Raw genomic sequence first — 24401 nt, 5'->3', positions numbered from 1 at the left:
TTCTTGCAAGATTTCTTCATATCTTTTGCTTTGATATCGCACTGTTTTAAGATGGCCCAGATACATAGCTACTCCATTATAAACTGAAATTTTTGCAGAAATCTCCATGTCTGGACTTCAAGGTCTCTTGATTTTTGCCTCTCAGCAGGGAATGAGAAGGTCCAAGACATTAGCACAACTCAAAGTTATGACATGCGATCACAGCAAAATGTTAAGCCTAACTGCTATGCGCTAGGTCCCCGAACACACAGAGCAAACAACCAAACCGGGCTGCACACCAAGATTTAAAACAGGAAGATGACATCCAGTCTTCATGACTCCAGACCTGTAGACATTTGGTATGGACAAGTGCAAAACTCTAAGTAGGCAGCTGGAAGGCTGCCAAAATCATCTAGGCCATAGCTGCAGCCAGAAAATCCACAGCGTAATGGCCTACTTGGTGAAACCACTGCCTACTAGGAACAGCTGCAACAGGAATGAAGTCACCACAATAATTTAACAGTCATATCACATGGATCACATGGAATTACTTAGTGTTGATGCACATGTTTTAACTGAAAAAAAAAATCCAATTTACAAAGTAAAATAAAAAAAAATCCAACTTACCCAAATATTCACTAACAGCCAAAAAGGAAGAAAATAAAACATTTGAACAAAATTAATACTGCTGCTCGCAAATCATTAACCTTGTTTTCTCCATATCTCTTTTCATACTCTTGCACTCTTTCTACACTTTAAGGCTTTCTAACAAAACACTGAAAACATGGTAAGAGATCTGTATTATTGGTCTCATGAAAATCATAATATAAACTCAAAATGTGAATATGGAAAGATTTTAACATTTCGGTGAAGACAGACAAGTACCTTATAATCTTGATCTGGCAGCATGTTGAGTAAGAAAGTCACCATCTTTTGTGGGAATTCGTATTTTATTGTCCAAAATAATAATTCTTCTAGAAAACACTTATGCTTCAAAACATCCATGATAGATTGATCTGTATAAAAAGTTGGAGGAAGGGATGTGTAATGTCATAATTCTTTTAAATAACAAATTATAGTGCAGTGTAGTATCTTATATAAGACTCAATAACAAAAATTTAGGAACACCTCAGTGCATTCTACAAATAATAGTATTTTTTCAAAAACACTGGGAAACTAAGCATGGCCAACACTGAGCAGTGTCAGAGTTGATAATAAAAAAAGGATGCACCAGAGAAGCCAACGTGAGTTTTCAGTACAATTCTATCACACAGAACCCATCTTCATCAATTGCATTGAACCTTATCTCCTTACTGTAGTATCTCCCCTGATTTTAATGAAACAATCTACAAAATATATACACAGTCACCCAACTGAGAAAAACTATTAATAACGTAGACCATTATTTAATAAAGAAAACTGCAAAATAGCAAAATACAATTTATGGTAAGTGATGAGTTTTACCATTTAACAGCATTTACGTTCTGTTCACAAAACCCTAAGCAAGCTAAATAGAATAAATAATGTGTGAGCTACTCATATTTTTAAAGCAATGTATGCACTAATTTTTCAAGTTATATACAGCTCTCAGTTCAATGACTGATAAAAGTATCTCCTCCCCCCCCCTTTTTTTTTAATGTAAAAGTCACCATAATCTTATGGTCAGGTATCAGCCTTTCTGTTCACAAAACCCTAAGCAAGCTAAATAGAATAAATAATGTGTGAGCTACTCATATTTTTAAAGCAATGTATGCACTAATTTTTCAAGTTATATACAGCTCTCAGTTCAATGACTGATAAAAGTATCTCCTCCCCCCCCCCCCTTTTTTTTAATGTAAAAGTCACCATAATCTTATGGTCAGGTATCAGCCTAGGTCTAGCTAGTATCCGAAGAGACGCTCCCATCCTTCCCCATGCAGCCCTGGTCACTCACACTGCCCCTTTGTTCACGCTGGCAGTATTGCTTGTCCATCCACGTGGGGAACCTAGTCAAGAACGGAAACTCCTTTCTTTTTTGTCACCTGAATTTTCAACTGGATCAGTGTCCTGACCCGCTTCACTGCACAGCTGCACACACACTGATCTCTGCTAGATTAAACTGTTCATGAATTTATCACTTGCTAGGACATAAATTACGCTAATTCCACTTAAAAGCTATTAAAATACATAACCTCTTCACCATCATCCTTCAAAAGATTTATGACTTTTGATTTAAAGCTACAACAGGCCTCGTTCACTCCTACAGTGTATAAGGACTATGGAAAATAGTAATGCTCCTCTACCTGTAGGAATCAAATAGACCTGGGGATACACTCAGCAAACAAAACCTTATATTAAGGTAAGGTGAAGGGAAGGCACAGGACTAAGGTATGAAGTGCTCCTGAACTGCCACAGATTCGAGAATGCTGAATCTGGACATCTGGCCTTGAAGACTCTTCTCTGCCAAGGTATGACAGCTTTAGGGACTGCACTGGACGGCTTTGGGCCTGCTGGCAAAGCAGGAATCACCTTCATTTTCCACCATTACCAAGGGCCAGAGTTCCACTGTCAAATGACCAATTACTCCAAAATATCTTAGGAATTGCTAAATACCATAAGAAATAGAGAATAATTTAAAATTTAAAAATCTCCTCAAGAATAAACTCTAACAACCCACACAAAGAATGTATTTTATTCAATATATTCTGTAACTGTTGAAATAAAAACAGATTGCTTTCACCAAATCATGAAAGATGTCCTAATTTTAAAACGTTTTGTAAAAAGTTACACATCATCTACTACAGCAGATGTGAGGATCTTTCATATTCTCTTCCTTGACCCTTAATAAGAAATTATGTTTATGAATATACTGCCCATGAAAGATTAGCAGCCATGCAGACTCAAGTCCTCTGTCCTCAGAGCAGACAGCGCAGGTTTAGGTACGTTCCAAAGGCCACTGAGCGTAAGCACCAGGCATGAAGACGAGCGATGTACACTTTATCCATCACCGAACCGCAGCTTCCTCTGACGCATACTATCACAGTTAAATAGCGTGCAATAACTTCTTTATACAGCAGTTTCAGGTAGGGGCAGAATACAGATCCAGTTACACCTGCTAGAGAATTTAAGTAGGCAGAATGCTCTTACCCAACTTGGAAAATTTGTCAAAAACACTGGGGCTAATTGCTCCCACTCTTGTGAAAAGCATCATGGGATTTTAAATTTCTGTTAACAAATAAGAAAATAGTGCCTGTGGTTTGAAATTGTCTTAGACATCGGGTATTTTAGATGGATGAAGGTTTTATAGACATCGGGTATTTTAGATGGATGAAGGTTTTAAACCAGAGTAGCAACAGAGTCTCTCAATACTCAGTCCCATACCCGTATGAGCAACACCTCAATACAAAAACTGTCAGTTCTTTAAAGAAACCTTTTATTCTTTCCCATTGCTACAAAAGATTCGATAGTCTGTTTTAAAAGTCTTTCTGGAATACTGGTCCTAGCATTCCAAGATGTCCCCCGTGTGTAAGTAGCCCCGTGAACACAGTAACACTTAACATCTAGAATAGGGAGTCTGCTTATACAGAAAGGGTAAATCTGTTTTTATTCAATACTCAGTTTTCTAAAATTTTCTTTTCATACTCTTATTTTATACCCTATTGGACATAAAATATGAATACTGAAAACTTCAGAAAACTATCCAATATTTAATAAAAACAGATACTTACCCTTCCCCCATTGGCAGACTCCCTCCTCTGGGGCTGAAAATCAGGAGCTATTGGGAGCTATCAACATCATGAGCACAGTCCATGTTGGGACGCCTCAGAGGGGGAAGACTACAACCCTGGGGGGAAATGAAAGGTTGAATTCAAGAATCACTTTTCCTGAAATGCCACTGCTGGTAAGGGTTTTCAGACCTGGTAGCTTCTAATCCTGTGCTTCCTCCCTCCCACTTCCCACAATCTGTTACTATGCATCAGAAAAACTGTGTTTTTTTCTTGCATCACTGCCTCTAACTTATTTTGGGCATGTGGACACTTTCTAAAATTGAAGTGAGAGCACTTTCTTTGCATGCAAATAAATCTTCTGCATTTCTGCAAAACTATCACCTCTTCCACAGCATTCCTATTCTCTGTCACAGCTCTGGTTCATTCTAAGTGTCTCTCATTCTTTCTTATGCCTACACATACACACATTTATGACTGTGCTATACAGAAGCCAAAGCACCGCTGTCTTCAGGCCCTTCACAAACCTTTGCACACCATTTGTAAGATCACCTCCTAACAACAGGCTTGCCAAAATATTAGTTCTCTACTTCTCTAGCTTCCCAGTCTCTTTTCTTCAATCTTAAAACATTAGAAATAATCAATCCTCCTTTCCCATACTCCTCACAACATCTTCTTACTTCAAAGCCTTTCCAAAAAAGTTATTCCAGCTTTCATCACTGTTTTACACACAAATATTCCTTTCTCAAAGTTTCCAATTTCTTTGGGCTACCTAAGTCAGTTTCCTCATACTCTTTTTAAATATGGTATTTTAAATTTAATATCAGAAATTTAAATGTTATTAAATGCCTTTCTAGCACAAAAACATACTATGAAGAAACACAGGATCAGGCTACCATATTGCTAACTTATGGTCATTCTTCAATTAAAACTTGCACTAACCTCAATGTGAGAGCCAATTGTGCTGGGCTAGAAATTACAGGGAGGACTAATTTTAATCTAGGAAAATAATAGAATGGTTTCAAAGGAAAATTCATCCAAGTATCTTTTTCATAAACGGTCACGAGAAGAACAGAGTGGAAAAGACCAACCAGAACCAGAGAGAAGCATTCTTGCCTGGCTAAGAATACAATTACATTGTACAATGGCATAATCAAAAAAAATTCTCAGGAATAAACATGTCAAAAACTTGGTTGCCAAGCTTTATTGTAATCTTGCTTGCCACAGTGAAAATGGAATCATTTGTTAGAGGCTGACTTGCAACATAAAGGTGACAAGTTACTGGTCAAAGAAAGACCCAGTACCACTGTACTAACTCCCAAGTGAAATGAAAGTTACCAGCTAGAGCAATTTCACTTCCTGTTTTTCACAGACTTTGCTATGTTTAATACCTGTGTCGCATGCAGCACCACAGTGCTTAGGAAATGAAGGAATACTCCTAGATACTTCTTAAGATAGACATAAAGCAAATATGATAAACTGAGATCAGTGCTTTATAAATACCTTTGGTGGTGCTGCTTAGTTTCACCCTCTTGCGCTTGCCCACACCTTGGCTACCATCCTGGTCCTCCTGGGGTAGGGGAAGAGTTTAAAAAAATTGATAACTGTATATTTAGAATTTTATTGCTAAGAGACTAATGCTCTCAAAATTCTGGCTCAACTATCAAGCTAAAACAAAAAGTCCCTGAATAGGTTCTCTTACCAGAAAATAATTTAGCTGTTTACAGGAACCATGGACTCAGTGCAACTCACTAGAAAAACAGTTTTCTAAATTGCTGTCTTATCCCTACAGCATCAGTATCATCTGCAAGTTCAGATATCTTCATCTATTTAATTAATTTTGTCAGTTAACTGTTCTGATTTTGGAAACTGATTGCTAGAAAAACGTTTATCACTATAACATTCCTAAAGGTTGCAAATCCAAAGTTTCACTTTATTCATCTGTAGGATTTTGTTTCTTAAAAAAAAAAAAAAAAAAAAAAAAAAAAAAAGTATTTTAAGTCTGCCAACTCATTGGCTAATAATCAAGACAGCAACGCAGAAAATTAGCTCCACAATTTCTAATCAACGTAGTTTGAATCAAAGAATTAAGTCATTTTTTGACAGCTTTAGGAGGTGAATTCTAATAAAAAGTTCCCTAGAGAATAATGGAAGCACTTTATATAGGCAATTGTCATCTGAAGCTCTCAAAGCACTCTACAAACAAGAAAGTAAAGCTTCTAAAATGCATTGCAAGTTAAAAACATCATCACCACCACTTCACAAAAGCCAATACTGGGTGTTAGAACAGAATGCCACGTTGGAGGGCTGTATTAAGTGCTGCATGTATCTTTACTAACAATGGCACTCCTAATGAAAGGGTGAAATAAAGAACAATCCCTACAGGACCTAACGAAGTGAGAGATAAGGTAGGTATCTACGGTTAAAAACAAAAGTAATCAATATCCTCCTCCTGTACTCTAGTCCCAAACTTCAAGAGGATGATTAAGGGCCTGGAACTCAAAAAGCGATTCTCCTTTCTTAGAGAGAAAGGTTATTCATATTTTATCTAAGGACTGACCAAAAGTATCATGTTAATGGTTAAAACTTCCTTCACCTTTTCAGTATCTTTACACAAAAATTTTGTGACTCACTTTTGAGACAGACATGCATGTGAACTGCTTGCTCTCCTGTGGTCTTTGTGAACACTGCAGGAGTCTGCAACCTAAAGTCTCCTGAAGAAAAACAAATCTGAACTCCTGAATCTAAACTCCTGTTGCTAGAGAGGTGCCAGCTAGAGGTCTTTAGACCAATTCAGTGACTTCAGTAAAGCCACAGTTGCCAGAAGGGCACTTAACTAGAAAGGTACAAACTGAGTAATGCATTTGCTCTGAAAAACACTACACGGCCCCTTCTGTAGCAGGGGAAAATTTTAAACATATAGCAGGTCTTCCTTGCAACTTTTGAACAGATTTCACCAAAAGAAAGGAAAGCTATGAGTGACTTGAGAAAAGATAAGTATAGTCTCAATTGTGTTGAGTTTCTAGTGCTGCAATAAGTTTGGATTAAAATTTAGTGTCAAGTGCAGAAGTTTTAACAGCCATGAGATAGCAAGTGATAGATCACACTGCATCCCTCAAGCCAAGGGATTAAGAATAAGGGGTTATGTGTAAGCAAACATGGAACATCTTATTTTTACCCATTTGATAATGCTCTGTAAATGCACCTAAATAACAGCTGAAAGCCACCTGGATTTACTTTACAGAACAGATTATTTAATAATATGACTAAAGTGAGCTACTTCCATCCTAAATTCAGATATTAAATTTTATTTAAAAATTATATACCATTTTATAGCTAGAGTGGTCTGATTTTTACAATACGAATACATTAAAAAGCAACTGGAGTCAGTAACTTTATACAACTAAGTAATAAGGAATTTGAGTGCTCACTAAACTACAAGAACAGCCAAACTGAGACATACAATACAAAAAGCTTATCTTTCAATATGGTCAAAATACTCATGGACTGACTGATTACCTGTAACAGTAATTTCTTAAATAGGACAGACTTAGAGCTGTCCTTTCTTGGCTCTTGCTCAGACAGACATGAGGGAAAAGAATTCATAAAGGAAAGCAATGGTCAGTTCTCTCCAACTATATGAGTATATGCAGAATCTCAGTTTAGAAAAATCACATCTGTGGTAACATAATAAAAAACCTACATGTTAAATATAGCTATTTATATTTATATCCTGGAGATTAGAAAGAAAAATCTCTCTAGAAAACAGACATCCCTAACTGACAAGCTAGAGTGCAATTGCTGCCTCCTAATTTATTCATAAAACGGAAGACAAAACTTTTGAGAAAAGCAGGAAGGAGTTCATACTGCTTCAGGTGTGGGGGTGCATTCTGGGGTGCATTCTTATGCACCCCAGGCTATATTCATCTCTCAGTTTTGGGGGCTTTTTTGGTTAGAACCATCTACTACTGTAAAAATGAAGCTAAATGCTGAACTATGCTAGTCAAGCTATTCAGTTTCCTCCAGAAGTAACATTTAATTTCTAGCCTAGGTAAAGCGCTTTCATGTGTGAAACAATGCAACCTTTAAGACTCATCTGTTAAAAACACGAATATTAGTCTTTCCAGATTCATCCTAAATACCAGAGGAAGAAAACCCTGTTAAGAGTATACCCTTGTCACATTACTCACAAGTTTTACACTCCTATAAGAGTATAATAGGACATTAAGAAAGGCTGTAAATGCCCTCCGCTGCTTACTGGGTAATGGGAGTGGGGAGAGGAGAAGTCATAAAACAATGAAATTTCTTCCTCATTTCTGTAATAGCATTTCAGGCTTCCACTAGATCAGGGTGTTTTTTGGCTTTTATATGAAAAGATTACACTTTCTTTTCAGCAACCCATATTGGCCAAGCAGACCAAGATTAGAAAACAGTAATAACAAAAAAACTCTTTTGGAGACACTCGTAACTGCGATTTACCAATGCAGAATTCATCTGCCACACACACACAAGACCCTCTCATTCTTTGTTTTTTGATTTCCCAAAGAATATTAAGCAGCTCTTGACATTATTTTTAAATTGCATCCCATATTGTATCAATCTGATTTGATCAAAGGGAAAATTTAGGCATGCAAATATAAAGAGCATCTACATTCTAAGCACTTATTGCTTTAGCTGCCATGTTACTTCCTTATTCTTGTTTTATTCTAGTTTTCTAAAAAAGGATCTCAAAACAAGGTCTCTCTCTTTTTTTGTTACACTGTATCCAAATAATGAATTAACATTTGAAAATTGACCCCAAGTATATGAGTATATGCAGAATCTCAGTTTAGAAAAATCACATCTGTGGTAACATAATAAAAAACCTACATGTTAAATATAGCTATTTATATTTATATCCCGGGGATTAGAAAGAAAAATCTCTCTAGAAAACAGACATCCCTAACTGACAAGCTAGAGTGCAATTGCTGCCTCCTAATTTATTCATAAAATACCTTTTCCTTGAAACTTATCCTGGTTAAAAAAAAAAATAGCCATCTCCCTGAAGTACATCTCTGCTCCTACCTCCACCTTAGACATCTTTGCCAAAGGAAATGTCACCCCCACCTAATCTCTCTTCAAACTCTGAACAGCTTCAGTTTACTCCCCTCCCTCTGCCTTGTCTAGTGGCAAATTATAAACAAGCTCTCTGAGTGATTTTAACTTTAATTAAAATAATACTTATGATTATTAAGATGAACTTGAATTACTTTCTTAATTCATGGGCATTAACAGCGACACTGCTAGCAGTTTATTATTAATGTTTGGAGGGGGTTGTCAAGTGATGGTGAAAAAAAACAACAAGCAATACTTTGAAAAATGCCAAATTATAAATAGCACTGCTGAGAGCATAACAGATGCTGTTGTGCTGGTGACAGAAGCAAACATGTGATACAACTTGTTCTGGACATACACAAACAATAATTGTTTTTACTCCAGTACTTGTTCACATAACATTCAATATAAACAAACATCCTATGCAAGATTATATTTTACATTAGTTAAAGTTTGTTATACTACCCTATCATACTATCATATCCTAAAGGTCAAGCTGAATGGCTGCTAAGGCTACTAGCTAGGTTGTTAAATAATACTGCAATAAAATGAGAATAAACTGATAAGGTAACTCTACCAGCCTTTAACTTTCCTTATTCCTTTGTTTTTTTATAGCTAATGCTAGAAGTAGATTTTCTCCTTTTTACTCCCACTCAGTATGTTTGGTAAATAAGATAGAGTCCGCACATGGGAATTTATCTACAGAGAAATTCTCACTGCTGCTATCACCAGCTCAGTTGGATTCTCAAGTGCCAAAAACTGCCAGCACCATTCTCGGGCACCACATGCTTTAAGCTTGCTTTAATCAAGACCAGTTTACTTGATAGCAACTTTTGAACTACCTAAATAAGTTTCTTCTGTATTGGTTATATAAGCTGAACTGAAACAATGTTAGCAAAATTAAGGATTTTTCAAGAGGTCTTTTGTCAATCAAAGGCATGGGATCTGTTCCTTTAAACCTCTATTATTTCGAAGTGTCAAAAATGAAGAGAATACTTGGTAAATAAAAGAGCAAAGGTTTGCAGTATTTGGCTGCAAGCATTCTCTCCATTTAATATTGTGCTGCAGTTCATCATATTCTTTAAAAACAGTCTCACCTCATCTGAAGAATTCCCTTGTCCTGATGTTGCTGTAGCACCTGCTAAACCTTTTGAAATAAAAAAATTCAGAGATTCCTTTCATAAGTCTTATACTGAAAAGAGAATATTTTATGAGATTTAATGAACCAGTACGAAATGAAATACTGCATTAACTTTCTTAAAAGATACACAGCATTGGACTGAGAAGTTGGAGCAAGATTTCCAGGCACTATTAAGAATACAAAATTTGAGATTTAGAAATATGTTCCATTGCAGAACTTTAATGCACTGAGTTAATGGGGACAGTCTTTCAGAAATAGCAAAAATATTTGACAGCCTTCAGAGATCAAAAAATCCACAGCACTATTGTAGTAACAGGTGGCTTAACTTAGTTGCAGTGACAAAATTCCACTAGGAGCAATTACATGTTGCCTACTCAAATTCCACTAACCCTATGACTGGATAATGATACATAGCATTTCAGCAACCGAAAGCGAGTATGTTTAGCTCTGCTGATAGAACTAAAATTGTCCTGGAATTTGGTGTTAGGCTAAATAAGAAGTAATTCCATACATTTCATTGAGGGTGGATTCAAAAAAATAAATAAATAAGAGTTTATCTAGAAAATAGAAATAATCAAGTCTTTACTTAAAATATTTTTCTACACAAACCTTGAACTGCTAATGCACTAGTTCCAGCTCCTTGTTCCTGCATACCACATGCAAGTTTATCCTCAGGAAATGACAGTCCGGAGCCTTTCAAAGCTATGAGGTACTTTTCGTGACTTGTCTTTGCACATGCATTTTCTCCAACACCTTGAATATATATTTAAAACATCATTAAAGTATAACAACAGCTAACTGGCTTGTGTACTTAACATTCTATACAAAAGACTATGTAGTAAGACTCTCTCAAAATTTATTTTATAGCATTAAGTAATCTAAAAATGGTCCAAAATGTTTTAATAAGCTACACAAGTAAAAGTACAAAGCTTTCAACTGAAAAACTGAAATCCAGAAGCCTAGAAATGTTTTTATTTTCCCCTCCAGATCAGCATGTGTTTTTCTTCATTTCTGTGTGATGCACTTCATTTATATTTTACCGCCATCATAATGCTACAGCAAAATGGGAGTTGTTTTTAAACTTCAAAACAATGAAAATAAGATCTAGACTTTCTGAGTTTAACCTCCTTATTGATCAATTTAATTACAAATCATTTTAAGGAACAGAAACCTAAATTTCCAAGGCGGGGGAGAGGAAATCCAATAACGATTTGTTTGCTATTTTTCCTTTTAAAGATCAAGTTCTGGTTGCTGCAATTAGCCACGACTACCTCTAAAGATTTCATCACTTCAACTGTCTGTTGACTAAAAGTCAAACTGCATACTTTGAAAATAAAATTTTCACAATGAAATGGATTGGGAAAAAAAATCTCTTATAAGGATAAAATACACTCTAGAAGAGTAAATAATTGCAGGTGTTTCAGCTGTGCACCTTTCACTAAGTTAGACATGTTTTGCTCTAGAATGACCTTTTTGCTTGTACCTACTCAGAAAAGTATACTTCCCATTCCAAAAATCCAAGTAAGAATGTCTTATTTTCCATCCTGTCCCACTTTTCTATCTCAGGAAATCCATCACACATAGGGAAAGAGAAGCCATCAAACTTTTCCCTTTCAAATGTTACTAAACATGGATCTGAAAGCTTTCACGGGGAAACAAAAAGGAAACATAGCAGAGATGAATGTCCCTGCAGTAGCATTTCTCCTTTCAAATAAAGATGATTGTCTTGAAAATTGCTTCTTCAACTAACTGGTGCCAAGGCAGAACTCATAATCATCTTAACTCCTATTTGTTCCACACCTATGCACAGGAAGTATGCACAAGACTCAACAATGAGGGCTTCTAATCACATAAAAACAAGATAGAGTTAATTTATACCAGTTTTTAAGTGTGACTGCCCAATATTTTTGGATTCATTGCAACTGGGTAGAGAATGGAACAAATAATTGTTTCAGAGGGGCTTTTCTTTTAAGAAAAAAGAAAAAGATTTGAACAGAAGTGCAGAACGGACTAGTGTTTTGCCATTCAGAAGGTCTCCTCCAGTAACTTGTTTAAGATCAGATCCTAAAATAAATTAGACAAGTTCCACTTCGAATAAGCCCAATACATCTTATTTCAGCACCAGGTGGCCATGTTCACTTAATTTTAAAGAGAATGGATCTACTATAAAAATTCTTATTGAAACAATGTATCTTTATAAAGTTATTTGGGACACACAACTTAAGAGCTCTGTTCCATATGGCTTAAGGAATTTTTCTAGCAGCTCTTGTAGTCCACTTCCCTCCCCCAATCAACAACAAAATCCTTAAAAACATATATTCTTTTGGGTTTTGAGAAGTTATATAAAAACATGCAATACTAAACTGATAAACATAACTTTTGCTTTTTCATAAGTCTTCATAATTTCAACATTTAATTATTAAAAATAACACAAACATACCAGAGCTAAGATCTTTGTAGAACTGTTGACTAGTCAAAACCTGGGTAAGAACTGATCGCATTGCTCCTCCCATTTTGGTCAAGTCTTCTAGAAAGGAAACATGAGGCTCTAAAACCTGAAGGATTTTTTGAAAGTCCTTCTCTGATGGCAGATCAAGAGCTGGGGAAAAAAAAATCACATAACAAGAAGTTCTGGTGTAAACGTAATATAGTTTGTTCAAGAGCTTTACAAATGCTCTAAAATTTACACACACACAAGTTTTAAATTAACCCTCATTTCATTTTTCTGGAATAGCTCAATTCAGTATTAGGTAACTTTAAAACATATTTCATGTTAAGAAAAACTCTTCAGCAGAGAGTATAATCAAATATTCTAGCCAGACAGAAACTTAGTTAGGAAAAGACGCATGAGATTCATGCTATATACATTCAAACTACAGATGGCATTCCTATATTCACATACAGTGACTTCACAGATTGCAAAGCAAATGATAAGCACAGCAAGATACATTTGAGGCATGCAAATTTCAAACATACCAGGCTCATTATATCCCTCTCTCAAGTGCTGAATAAGACTAAAGATGAACTGTGGAAGAACTAATTCTGACATCATCAACAAGTCTTTCGGGACACATGGAACATTTGAATTTGACTTAATCCTGTGTCTTTTACAAAACCTGAAAAACAGGTAAGGACAACATTAGCCAAGCACAGTTCAGCAGAGTTAACATAAACTAAGAAAAACATTATCTTTTTCATTTTTCAGAGAATATATACTTTTATGTTAAATGTGGTATGGTGACAGTATTCTGAAATTTCTATTACTATGTTCAAATCCATCTTGCTTCTGAGTCCAATTAAGGTTGACAATTTAGTCCCTCCCAACATCAGAGCTATCTAACATTACAATTTCTCTCCATACATGTTAAAAGCATCTTCCGTAGAACAATTAGAAGAACACACTATTTCTCTTCAGAAGATGTACCTCCTGATTTCTAAACAACCCAGCTGGAAACATCCAGCTAAAATGCTCTCTTTCCTTCTGTGGAATCGTCAGAGACAGCCCTGATTCTTCAAGTCCTTATTCACAGAATGAAGTCTTCTGACACCAGTAAAAACTACTTCCAAAAGCATAAGAGTTTGCAGGAGTAGTATCTGTTTCAAACATATAACAACAAGATTTACTTACAAAAGGATAATAGAAACACCCTATAAAAGCAGTTTGAAGCACTTTACTTAAAAATAAAGTATTTATTCTCTGGAGAATTCATGTATGACAGTAGTTAAGTCTTGGCTAATATCCAATGACATGAGCTTGAGCCAAACCCCACCAGAGCAGACAGAATGATTTCCCACTGACTTAACATGAGTCTGATTCAAGAGCCACTGAATTTTTTCCTGCTCCAAATCTATTTTTAGAAGGGCCAACTATTAACATCAAAGACTTATTTACCCATGTCAGAAAAGAAGCTACCTAAGAATAAAGTCAGTCATATTTTACTGGAAAGAGTCACTATATTTTACCATTAGCTATTAGTTTTTCAACATAAAAATTCAGAAGTGGATGCAGTATCTCCGACAGATGGCTTTCTCTGAATATGAAAATTATTTGCTAAATTTATTCATGCCATCCCTGTATTTGTTATATCACATCTTCCAGAAGAAACCTGTAATTTTCTATACTGTAAGCCTTTCTTCCTTGAGGATCATTAAAGTATCACCTTCAACAGAAGGAGGAAATAAAACAAAAACCCAGCTCAGAAAGCAAGAATTTAGAACCAAACAAACTCTAAGAATATGCAAGTCCAGTGACTAAGACAGCACCTCGACGAGGCCATTGTTTTCAAAACACAGCTAGCAGCTTCACAGGGCTAAAGACTAAGAGTTTCTCTTAATACGCACAGGTGACACTTTTTATTAAGAAAAGGTAAACAAGGCTGGTACTAGTTGGATGATTTGCAGTTTGTCTATACAGCCTATCCAGCTCTGGGGGAAAAAGTGCCTGAGAGAAAACAATTTCACAAAATTCAGTAAACTGAATTCAGTCTGTCAACTTTCTGTTACTTAATGCACAAAAGGGGGGGAGGAGAGCAGACGACTTTTGTTTCAGCTCATCAGCATACAGAAATCCAAACTGCCATAAATCACAAATCTGGTTTTTCTGTGCCGCACTATAGTACCTCTTTCATTAACCTAAGGTATTTGGTTTCCCTTTCACCACTGCCTTTTCAGGGTGAAATCAAAAGTAACAAGACTTAAAGATACACTAAGAATGAATTACTATACAGTCAGTTTTAAAGTATTTTACAGGTCCCCTCTGAATATTTTGCATTTGGCCAAAAGGCTCATTTTCACTGGCTATTATCTCAAGCTAAGGGATCCCTATAACAAAAGAAAATCTATTAATTGATTTGGAAAGCAGTTCTGAATCCCAGCTTTTTCCAAGTACAAGGCTTCCACAGAAAATACAAAATTTTGTTCCCTGAGAAGCCTATTCCAGGGTTCCACATGTAGATCAGTCTATGGATAACTTATTCAAATCTGTTACATGCTGTAGCTGAAGGACGTGAGTCAGGTCTTCTCACAAGATTCCCAAGAAAGCACTACTGACTTACAAAACGTGATGTTATCAGAGAACCACAGAATGGCTGCGGTTGGAAGGGACCTCTGGAGATCGCCTGGTCCAACTCCCCCACTCAAACAGGGTCACCTAGAGCACGTTGCCCAGGACTGCGTCCAGACGGCTTCTGAGCATCTCCAAGCGGGGAGACTCCACAACCCCTCGGGGCAACCTGTTCCAGTGCTCAGTCATCCTCACAGTAAAAAGGCTTTTCCTCACGTTCAGATGGAGCGTCCTGTGTTTCAGTTCGTGCCCGTTGCCTCTCCTCTTGTCACTGGGCACCACTGAAAAGAGCCTGGCCCCATCCTCTCGACGCCCTCCCTTCAGATACCTGCACACGTTGGTGAGATCCCCCCTCACTCTTCTCCTCTCCAGGCTGAACCGTCCCAGCTCTCGCAGCCTTCCCTCAGAGCAGAGATGCTCCAGTCCCTTCATCAGCTTAGTAGCTCTTTGCTGGACTTGCTCCAGCAGCTCCACATCTCTTGTACAGGGGAGCCCAGCACTGGACATGGCACCTCAGATCTAGCCTCAACAGGGCTGAGTAGAGGAGGGGGAATCACCTCCCACAACCCGCTGGCAGTGCTCTGCCTAATGCCTCCAGGATACCATTGGCTTTTTTGGCCACAAGGGCACATTGCTGGCTCACGGTCAACTTTTTGTCCACCAACACTCCCAGGTCCTTCTCTGCAGGACTGCTTTCCAGCAGGTCAGCCCCCAGCCTGTCCTGGTGCACGGGGTTATTCCTCCCTAGGTGCAGGAGCCTGCACTTGCTTTTGTTGAGCCTCGTGAGGCTCCTCTCAGCCCAGCTCTCCAGCCTGTCCAGGTCTCTCTGCATGGCAGCACAGCCCTCAGGTGTGTCAGCCACTCCTCCCAGCTTGGTATCATCAGCAAACCTGCTGAAAAGGCACCCTGTCCCTTCATCCAAGGCACTGACCGACCCCTGGCAGACACCACTAACCACAGGCCTCCAACTAGGCTTTGCACCACTTATCACAACCCTCTGAGCTCTGCCATTCAGCCAGCTCTCCATCCACCTCACTGTTCACAGTGCTACCAAATTCTTCTACAAATATTGATCAAACTACTAGACAATGAATTGAAAGACTCTCAGAACCAAAAACAACAGCTATTTTAATTAAAGAAGAGCCAGAATCCTAAGCTGTGACAAGGCAGAAAAGAGATGAAACTACTTTATTCTGGTAGAAGGAGACACCTTTAATAAATTTCACCCATGTCTTACACAGCCAGTGGACAAAGAGCAGACAAGGCTATTCCATAATCAGTTCTTATTTCTAAAAGAGCCTCCTTACCTTAGTTACACAAGTGTGCACTCAAATAAATATACATTTCAAAATGCTCCAAAGATGATCAAAATAGTTTTAATAGACTAAAAGAAAAAAAAAAAAAAAAAAAAAAAAAAAAAGAGGGAATTTTCCAGATCTATCCTGATAACATTTAGTCTGGAAACTCCAGCACTTAGAACAGGCAAAAGTAAGAAGTTCACTTTTAAAACAGGGATTTAAGAAAGGCTGATATAAATCAGATACGATGAAATATATTCCACCTTTATAATCTACATCTAAAAAAAACTGAAAAGAAAAAATATTTACAGAATTTAAACTATGGAGAAGACAACTGACTGGATAACTAACAGGTCACCCCCACCTCTAGTTCTATTACACACCTTTTCAATATTGCAAAAAAGTTTTTCCGACAAGCCTATTGTTTACATATAACATTTATTGTTTCATACCTCTTGTGCTGTATTTTATTTTTACTATTATAAATATTTTTACTATTATACTTCAGTAAGTATAACAGATACACAACAAAATATTTAAGAATAGGAGTATGTCAGAGAAGATGCCAATCCATTAACCAGAGATATGCAAGCCCTATCTTACTGAAGGACTAACCTGGGAGTTCTGAAATACAGGTCAACAAATTCAGCATCCTTTTTCCTTATGTCTATCTCCAACTCAAACATACATTGAGGTTTATGTTTTCTATGCAGTTTCCTACTTTGGAAATTGTTTTTTCCACAAAAAAAGATGCAGTTAATTTCAGCAGAAGAAGATAACAACAGGAACTTGCAATTAAATAAGAGCTTCACAAGCAATCTTATCCACATGATTTCTAATACAATTCCTGAAATTTCTTATGTTGCGTTGATATCTCAAATGTAAGACATCTATGAAAACTGACAGTTACGTAAGAGTAAGGAATATTGTGCATGATCAGTATTATCATTTTACGAGAAACCTTCACTGTAGACTTTGCAGATTCATTCCCTATTGCCTTGTTTCAGGCTTTAATAGTTCCACTGTGAATTTCCAAAGTGCATTTAAAAATTGGCTCCAGGTAAAATATCCCTCTCACTTGTCCTGTTAATTATTGTGGTTTTAGAAAACAGTTCCACAAATGCTGAAGGTGATCTAGGCCAGTCCTGCCACAGTCCGGTCTTCTGCTTTCTTCTGTGTTCCAGCACTGGCACTCAACTCGTCCTGTGTTAAACCAGCTCAGGAAGCTAAGCTAGCAAAAACCTATTTACTCTTAAAAAAAAGTGCAATTTCACACAGCCAACTTAAATCTACTGTGGCTGACCTGCTTCCTTGGAAATTGCACTGGAATCCCTGAATCACCTCATCATCGTCCCTTCCCCTGTTCATCTGACGGGGAGCAAAACATGCAGAACAAAGACCCAACGATGGAGGAACACACTGTCTATTTTCCCACATCCAGCAGATCAGGTAGATGCAGAGCTCACTAAGAAGCCACCTTCTCCACTTCAGAAGACGGACTTCCAAACTTCCCCGGTTATGAGAGCAGCTGATGAGGGCCTTCAGCACTTCAGCAGCCAGGCCACACCTTTGCAGCTTCTGAACAGTCGCGCAGGCCTCCTTGCACTGCGTCCCACAACGTCTCAAGTTTCAGTCGCATTCCACTAACTTGACATAAGTTCATACATACACACACAGGCGCTATTTTTACCTACACTTTTCTCTCACTGTTTCTCCCCCTCCTTCCCATGTCTAAAGAGTGCTTTGTTTTAAATTACATTACCAAGCTGTCAGAAGAAGTCATCCTGGTTTTACCCATGTTGTACAGTACTTTGCACAACAAGCACCTGACTGATATAAACTTTGGGGGACAAGAACGTAGGTAACAATTACTCTTCTAAAGAGAAAGGATCCAAATGGAAGCTACTGAAACTCAAACCCTGTGGGAAGTAAACACTTAACGGATTTTTCAATTCATAGCAAGTCATACTTAAACTGACTTCTTTTAATTTAAGATGTTGCATGCATTTAAATTTCATAAAATTTATTGCATGGCTGTAAAAATCATGTAACGTTTCACAAAGTAGTCAAAACGAATAAAATTTGTAAATAAAAATTCTACATGTACTATGCATTTTATCCCCACCACAAAACTAAATAGCAAGTAAAATGGTTATGCACACTATTTCTACAAAGTAGACTAGCACTCAAAAATATTTTGCATTTCACAATTGCCTCTCAGAGTTCTTGTGAACTCATCTTCTATTCTTTATATTGTAGTAGAGAGTTTAAAGGGCTTTTCCTGCTTTTGCAGGTCACTTATTTTTGCAGGCTGAATTCAGAGTAAAATATACCTCTCATATCAGGATTAGAAGCTTATTTTGAAGCAAAAGAACTTTGATACATTGTTATCTTGTAAATCCACTTTCAGTAACCAACAACAAGCATAATATTAACTCTGAAAAAATGCAGAGAAATAAACCAGCTATTTATCTGAGAATTATGGTTTTGGGTGCCCCCCCCCCCCATAATTAAATTTCAATAGTTACACTTCTTCACTTTGCCTGCAAAACAGACTTCCAAGAATGAATCAATACGTTACTGACTTAAGGTCTGCGGAATGACTGCTCTTCTGACACTGCTCTTTAAGAAAGCTGTGAGTAATGGAGGAGATCAGTGACAAAACCCAAGTATTTGCCTTTCTGCTATTATGGGCACCGACAAGAAACAGAACTGACTGGAGAGATGTCAGTCTTGGTCTCCTAATCAGGAAAGCTCCAAAGTAGAGACCCAGCAGAAAAGGACAAGGAAACGTGGGAGAAGAGTTGACGGCTTCCCAGAAAAGAAAACTTGAGCACACCTTTAAAGGACATCTCTCCACACATTAAGCTTCGTGACAAAGCCAGGTTAGAAGGCCAGAAATCACAGATTAGATTCCTTAAAGTTATTCTAATCCTCACACAAAAGAAGGAGAGGCATGTTAAGTCACCAGAAATCTTCCTAACAGTGCAAAACAGCAAGACAAAAAGCAAGGTAACTGCAGAAGAGTGTTTCTATTACTCCTATTAGTTCGCACATGGAAACAGCTGGTAACGCAGATAAACTCACAATAAGTTTCATTAGTGTATAAGTAGGTGCAATCAGTCAGAAACAAGAAATTTAGCAGTTTTAATGTTAAGATACCAAAGTGCTGCCCAGCATTTCACAACTAGATTGCGCATATCCAAAAAGAACAAAGGAAAACAAGGATTCAGAAAGTCAGATTTCTAATAAAGGAAAGGGATAGCAGCTAGTTTTCCATTAATGGCTCAGAAAGTTTAATCCTCCCCCAAAAGAACACACACAGAAATAGCTCAAATAAACCATGTTTTATACTGGCTAATTTAAAGCCACAAAGGGTAGTATGTCTAAAACTTCTGCTAAAAGAACGAAGAATTCAGTTTTTGTGATAACCTGAAATAAATCCCTTGTTACTGAAAAATGGAATCATAACACTTGGGGGGCAGGGGCACAGCAGAGGGAGAAGAAGGGGAAGAGAGAGATGGGACAAAAAAAAAAACCCAAAAAACAAAGCTTTCAAAAAGTAAGTATGATTAACATGATCCAATTTTTTTAAAGTGAAAATACTAGTACACATTTGTCAGAGGTTTCATTTGATACCACTATAAACTGCGTAATAGTACACGTACACAGCATATATCATTACAAAACATCTTGCCCATCTCCTTTTAATCACTGTTTCAACAACTACAAGGCCCATAAAAGCTAGCAAACTGAAGAATCTTTTTATGAAGATGTTGTTTAAAACATGTAGAAACACGATTAAAGACAAACTGCTTCCAAAATGCATGAAATTTCTCTACAAGTTATTCAGCTTGAAACAGCCAGCCAGCATAGCTTCCATCACCTACGAAGTCTGTTAATGCAGCCATACAGAATACAGCCTTTATTTTTCCATAAAGCACATACACTAAGAACACTTCTATATGGAACAGTTCAAGAGTAAGTGAAGAATTCTTCAGTTCCTCTTCAACAAGGGTAGTAGTGCAATGCGGCTGGATGGTGCTACAGCAACAACAGCTAGAAACAGAGATACATACACCCTCATGCTTTCATGCGGTAAAAAACCTACCACTAAGAAAATGCTTGGAAGAATTCTCCAATTATTTTATGGTATCTTAGAGTAATGTCATACATGCAATTAATTATCATTTGAAACTTCACATTTATCTTTTGCAAACTGAGCAAAATGCAACGTACAACTTCATTCTTACTGGATAAGCCAACCTCAGAGGTTGAACCCTAGTTGAATAAAAATTCACAATTTTTAATTAAACATTGAACACGTATGAGACATTGGGGAGGTCAGTCACTATCTCAGGACAGGAGGAAAGCAGAAGAGACTGGACTATCAGTCAAAAGAAACCGGAGCTGGTCAACGTAACAAATCTGTGTTGCTGGGCTGAGAAGAAAGGGTAAGACCTTAGAGATACTCAGTGCATGAGCAGGAGAGAAATACGCGTAAAGTTGTCACTAAGTCTATGTCTGAATCCCTCCTTTATCATCTAACATTCAAGTCACAGACCCCATAAAAGTAGCTGAATTTGAGCATTTTGAAAAAAGTCAAGTAACTCTAAACACTAAGACTACTTTCTGCTGCAAAATATTCTCTTTCTAAAAAGGGTGGATGCTCTGGGATATAATTACAGCCCTGCAACTGCATTTAAGTACAGCTTGCATCTACCTAGTTTGCTCTAAAAGCCTCAACTCACACATTATTTTAAATATATAACAACAGAAACACAGCTAGTAAACTTACAAATCTAATACCCCTTTGAAAAGTTACACCAAACAGAACATCACAGTGATTGCAAAGCAAAGCTCTGGCAAGTTTAAAGAGTTCCAGTTACTTTGCTAATGTTATTGACATAACTTTAATTCATCTATTTGCATGTACGAATACTGTCTCTAACCATATTTTCAACAGAAACTGTGGCTTTTTCTGTTGATAAATGAACTATACTTGTTAAATGAGCAGTTAATTCAGTATTTCAATGTAATAAAGAAGGCAGCAAAGAGAACAATCTTCAAATTCAACTCTTAAAAACAAATTTCATGAAGGTTGCTTTAAAAAGCCCACGAGAGAACCAGCAGTGTTCGAAATTCTTTTAAGATATGCTTTTGAGACTACAGATATCTCTGTTTTCTCAAATATGGAACTGAGGATAGCAATTAAGATACAATACATATTCTAGTTTTGGATGCTAAACTTCGTAATTTTTAGAACTTCAGAGCAGTTAGAGTTCAACTGTGAGTTTTGGAGTTCCTCGCATTCTGCAGCGCTCTCAGTGCAAAACTCCTAGCTGCCTTCAAAAGCAGATCTGCAATGAGCAGATAGATCACATGGTCCCAATCCCTCATCAGATCCACCTGTGCTTGCCCTCACTTCCTTCCCAACCATGAGTTCAGACGCAGTCTCCTTGCCCAGCAGTTTTCAGAATCCCATCAACTACCTACCTTAAAGTATAAGGGCACTACATCTTTCATTTAGAAAAAGAAAAGCAAGAGTTTCCAAAATAATTTTAAAAATACTATTTTAAAAATATTTTTCTAGCTAAGAAAAACCTTAAGCATCTCAAGAAAATTTAAGTCAAACATCTGGTCAAACAAACTTCCACCTGAACACTTGAAGTCTGACAAAGTTCTAAGTGACTGGGTACTGCTGGACAAATGTAAAAACAACCTTTATTTTTGAGGATTTTAATAGCTGATTGGACTTTAACAAGAACTGTCAACTTTTAACTGAACATTCTGCTTGGGTTGGACCTCCATCAAACAATGCACATTGGAAATTTTATATATAATTTCCATTATTCTTGAAAGTAAGCGTCCATGAATTTCATGCCAGAGATATTAAATGCTGAATGAAAATCAACACTGGTTAGCTCAAATCTAAACAAGACTGTTTTTAACAGACTTCCAGAAGACTAGTGTTTCTTACAACTGAACACATATCAAGGCATATTATGAAGTATATATAAATATCATACAAGAAATAAATCAATTTCAGAAAAGGTAAGGTACACAACAGTAATATCCTTTGAGATCAATCTTTAGATTGCTGTTCTGTTCTCCAAACCAGACCATCTCTATCAGCAAAAGCTTTGGGAATGAAACTATCATTTAGTCTAAGTCTGTACAGTGGCTTAAACAACAAGAGTTCAAGCTTATGAACACTTAAAGTATATTGATACATTTGAGTTCGAAAAGGTGACAGCTTACTTCAGACCCTTATCAATACCTTTGAAAAATCTGCATGTTACTACTGAGGCATGTATAAAGTTGGCAGCCGCTAGTCAAGCCACAGCTATAAAAGCAATAATCCAAAATCATCACTTGGCTGTCAACTACTTTGAAAACATTGCAGCAACTAATTTAGAGGCTGATGTAGTCCCCAGTTAGAGCCATTCTTACGGAAAATCAAAACTGGCAGGTTTGTGAGGCTGTTGTGTGTCAAGATGGACTTAATCACCATGGCTATTTGAAAGTTTTCTCACTTTCCAAGGAAGCTCTGCAAAATAGCAGTGCATGTTATTATAGAACCCTAAGTAGCAAGACCCAGTACTGACCTTTACGTCTGGGGGTTGTTAGGAGGGAAGGCAGAAGGAAACAGTTACTTACTGCATGGTAACTGTAGCTCTTTGAAATGTTGCAGTCAGTGTGAATCGCAATACAAATTCCTATACCTTATATGTGGTAGATTAGGCAATGGAGTTTATTTCTGTTGAATAGCAGCACCCACCACAGAACACTACAATCATAGGTTTCTTCAGACTCCCAGGCCAAGGCAATGGCAGTACAGCTCAGACTTCCCCTCAGTCCCTTCACCCAGAAGACTCTGGTAGCCTAAAGGACTTTAAAAGCAGAGTTATACAGAGTTGATACACATGCTAAAGAATACCACTTGTGCCAGGCTAACAATCCTGAACAAAAGGACCTTTCTACATAGCTTCACAAAACTCAGAGGCTAAGCTTCTCGCCAATGCTTAAGGTCTCAGCCTGTTCCTGAAGCATCCATGATCAGCAGCTTCTTGGAGAAAAGTCTAAAAGAGCACTTTTTGCCCTGTAAGGCTGCATCATCAAGCCTAGCCTGTAGATCCTGGGGAACAGAAACCTTCTTGTCTACTGTTAAAGAAGAATAAAAGGAACATAGCCACATCGGAAGGGACAACCTTGAAGCAGCATCATATAATATATGTTAAATGGCTGATTCACTGGTGATTTGAAGTCCATAAAACAACAACATAATCTAGCTAATGCGAGTAAAAGAGTGATTATCTATAGGTCCCAGTATTCAGCCTCAGATCTTTTCTCTCTGATCTCAAGTGGATCACAGCTGCTACAACATAAGACAATATAAGAGATCCTGCCTGTTGAACAGGGTCAAAATATATCCCAAGGTCACTATTACAGCAACTTCTGAACAGCAAGTCAGAAAGCTTGCTTTTTTAATTGTCTGTCTGTTTTTGAAAATTTTTTCAAGTCTAGAACAGGAAATAGGTCCTTTACTCTTATTCAGGAAAAGAAGGTAACAGAAATAACAAATATTTTTCTATAGCTTGCAACTAACGCAACAAGATCATTTATTTTTTTTTAAAAAAAGCTGCTGTTCAGAAAAGTCTCTAGAGAGGGATAAAATAAGGAATTGAAGTCAGAAGAAGAATATGGGGACAAAGTAGCAAGTCATCAATACTACCTACCTACTGTCCAAGGCTATGAAATTCACAGAAAACTAACTATTCACTATCACCTCCTAGGTGCAAACCATTTTAATGCACCGAAAACGCAAAGCTAATTCTACATAAACTAAACTAAGAGAAAATTAGCAGGCTAGAAACTGAAGACTATACTTCTTACACTCTTTAGTATCAAAAAAAAGCAAAAGAGAATTCTTTGGCGACTCAAGCCTTTTCCAATAGCTTCACGGTAAACCCAACAATGCATAACAAGAAGAGAGAAGTCTGAATCTAATGTGCAGATCAGATGGGATCTCCCCAAAACCTACACTGTTGTATACCCTAACACAGCAGAGCTGAATGGAAAAACAAGTATGGATCATTAGCAACAGGACTGCAGAAAACCTG

General features: G+C 37.2%; 1 protein-coding gene across 5 annotated transcripts in view; it reads right to left on the bottom strand.

The window, feature by feature from the left end:
• The window catches only part of UBR3 (ubiquitin protein ligase E3 component n-recognin 3), a 120882-nt gene that overhangs the window by 92392 nt on the left and 4089 nt on the right, over positions 1 to 24401 (bottom strand). For 4 of the 5 annotated variants that reach the window (XM_062579035.1, XM_062579037.1, XM_062579036.1 and 1 more), the window contains exons 2-7: positions 12895 to 13034; positions 12359 to 12517; positions 10528 to 10671; positions 9875 to 9924; positions 5187 to 5253; positions 865 to 995 (exon numbers count right to left, since the gene is read on the bottom strand). In XM_062579035.1, the coding sequence (XP_062435019.1) occupies positions 865 to 995; positions 5187 to 5253; positions 9875 to 9924; positions 10528 to 10671; positions 12359 to 12517; positions 12895 to 13034 (691 nt within the window). The remainder of the gene's footprint in view (positions 1 to 864; positions 996 to 5186; positions 5254 to 9874; positions 9925 to 10527; positions 10672 to 12358; positions 12518 to 12894; positions 13035 to 24401) is intronic. The other variant, XM_062579039.1, reaches the window with a different exon arrangement.

Source organism: Rhea pennata, chromosome 6 (assembly GCF_028389875.1).
Source record: "Rhea pennata isolate bPtePen1 chromosome 6, bPtePen1.pri, whole genome shotgun sequence".
NCBI lineage: Eukaryota > Metazoa > Chordata > Aves > Rheiformes > Rheidae > Rhea > Rhea pennata.
The sequence above is the reverse complement of the archived record's forward strand: the minus strand, read 5'-3'. Positions and strand labels throughout refer to the sequence as shown.